Source organism: Silurus meridionalis, chromosome 21 (genome assembly GCF_014805685.1).
Source record: "Silurus meridionalis isolate SWU-2019-XX chromosome 21, ASM1480568v1, whole genome shotgun sequence".
Lineage (NCBI taxonomy): Eukaryota > Metazoa > Chordata > Actinopteri > Siluriformes > Siluridae > Silurus > Silurus meridionalis.
The window spans coordinates 18,773,311-18,775,810 of record NC_060904.1 but is presented as its reverse complement, the minus strand read 5'-3'; the positions used below and the strand labels follow the sequence as shown (position 1 = coordinate 18,775,810).

Here is a 2,500-nt window from a genome sequence, read left to right as displayed (position 1 = left end):
TTTCTACACACCTCTACACATCTTTATACACCTCTACAACCTCTACACACCTCTACATATTTCTACACACCTCTAAACATCTCTACAACCTCTACACATCTGTACACACCTCTATACACCTCTGAACACCTTTACACATCTCTACACACCTCTACACACCTACACATCTCTAACATTTCTACACACCTCTACACATCTCTGCACACCTCTACGCATCTTTACACACCTCTAAACATCTCTACACACCTCTACACCTCTACACACTTCTACACACCTCTACACATCTTTACACACCTCTAAACATCTCTACACACCTCCACACACCTCTAAACATCTCTACACACCTCTACACATCTCTACACACCTCTACACATCTTCACACACCTTTATACATCTCTACACACCTCTACACATCTCTATACATTTCTGCACACATTTACACATCTCTACACATCTCTACACACCTCCATACATCTCTACACACCTCTAAACATCTCTACACACCTCTACACACCTCCAAACATCTCTACACACCTCCACACAACTCTATACATCTCTACACACCTCTATACATCTCTACACACCTCTACACACCTCTATACATTTCTGCACACATCTACACATGTCTACACACCTCCATACATCTCTACACACCTCTACACATCTCTACACACCTCTATACTTTTCTACACACCTCTAAACATCTCTACATCTCTACACATCTCTACACACCTCTACACACCTCCAAACATCTCTACACACCTCCACACAACTCTATACATCTCTACACACCTCTATACATCTCTACACACCTCTACACACCTCTATACATTTCTGCACACATCTACACATGTCTACACACCTCCATACATCTCTACACACCTCTACACATCTCTACACACCTCTATACTTTTCTACACACCTCTAAACATCTCTACACATCTCTACACATCTCTACACACCTCTAAACATCTCTACACCTCTCTACACACCTCTACACATCTCTATACATTTCTACACACCTCTACACATCTCTACACACCTCTACATATCTCTACACATCTCTACACACTTTTACACATCTCTACACATCTCTACACACCTCTATATCTCTACACATCTCTACACACCTCTACACACCTCACACATCTCTACACACTTTTACACATCTCTACACATCTCTACACACCTCAATATATCTCTACACATCTCTACACACCTCTACATATCTCTACACATCTCTACACACTTTTACACATCTCTACACATCTCTACACACCTCTATATATCTCTACACATCTCTACACACCTCCATACATCTCTACACATCTCTACACACTTTTACACACCTCTACACATCTCAAAACACCTCAACACCCCCATACAGACCCTGTTATACATCATATAGTTTTTATAGGTATATGAATGTAAGCGACAGAAGAGACTCACTCTCCTACGCTGTAGGCCACGCCCATGATGGACAGATCTGAGAAGACAAGGTTCAGGAGTTTCCAGTCCAGCTCACCATGCGGAAGATCTGCTTTATATCAACTCTTAAATCCTTGTGACTAAACCCCTCCTACTCTTATATATAACCGCTGCAGCGACACAGAGTCACTCATTACCTCACCATTAAATCAATATTAACTAATTATTAACACGAGAGCAAATGTTTCAGTATGAGAACGTGCAGAACGAGTGAGTCAAGCAAACTGTGTGTGCTGAGGACCATCAAACCTCCATCAAAGCAATTTTAGTCCTGTACATCAGCGCACACAATACACAGCATGGTGTTAAACTTCTACTGCTGTGTATCAGGTGTGTTATAGCCATGCCCACCTCCACCTTCACTTTCACCTCCATCTCCCCCTCCATCACACCTCTATCTCTACTTCCACCACACCTCAACCTCACGTCCATCTACACCTCAACCTCACCTTCACCTCACGTCCATCTCCACCACACCTTAATCATTTCAATAATGATTTTATTATTTTACCCTTTCAAGCATATCAAGCATCAGGTACTTCATGTGTAACATTTTTCATGATTACACTGAACTTCTGGAACAACTTCTCCTCTCCTCCTCCTCCATCTCTTCACTTTTTTTCATTTTCTCTCTGTGATGATGTTCACAGTAGTAAAAACTTTTTTATGGTTCCTTGATGCACACACATAAGGAATATTTTAGCCCACACAGAAAACGTATCTGGGTCATCAGCACGCACACACACACACACACACACACACACACACACACACACACACACACACACACACACAGATCTGGGTCACTGTAATATGGTACTACATTAAAAGCAGCATCAGCAAAGAGCTACAGTTTGACCTCCACATCATCTCATCTGATCTGTCTGTGTAAATATATCTCATTTACCTTTACACCCAACGCACAGAGAGAGAAAGAGAGAGAGAGAGAGAGAGAGAGAGAGAGAGAGAGAGAGAGAGAGAGAGAGTTCTGTCCAGTCCCAGTCCTCCCACT

General features: G+C 42.1%; 1 protein-coding gene across 1 annotated transcript in view; it reads right to left on the bottom strand.

Annotated features, from left to right (window-relative positions):
• The window catches only part of LOC124403836 (nuclear receptor coactivator 7), an 8,243-nt gene extending 6,697 nt beyond the window's left edge, over positions 1–1,546 (bottom strand). The window contains exon 1 of the mRNA XM_046877627.1: positions 1,450–1,546. Coding sequence (XP_046733583.1) covers positions 1,450–1,475 — 26 coding nt within the window. The 5' untranslated portion in view covers positions 1,476–1,546. The remainder of the gene's footprint in view (positions 1–1,449) is intronic.
• Between the last annotated feature and the right edge of the window lie 954 nt (positions 1,547–2,500).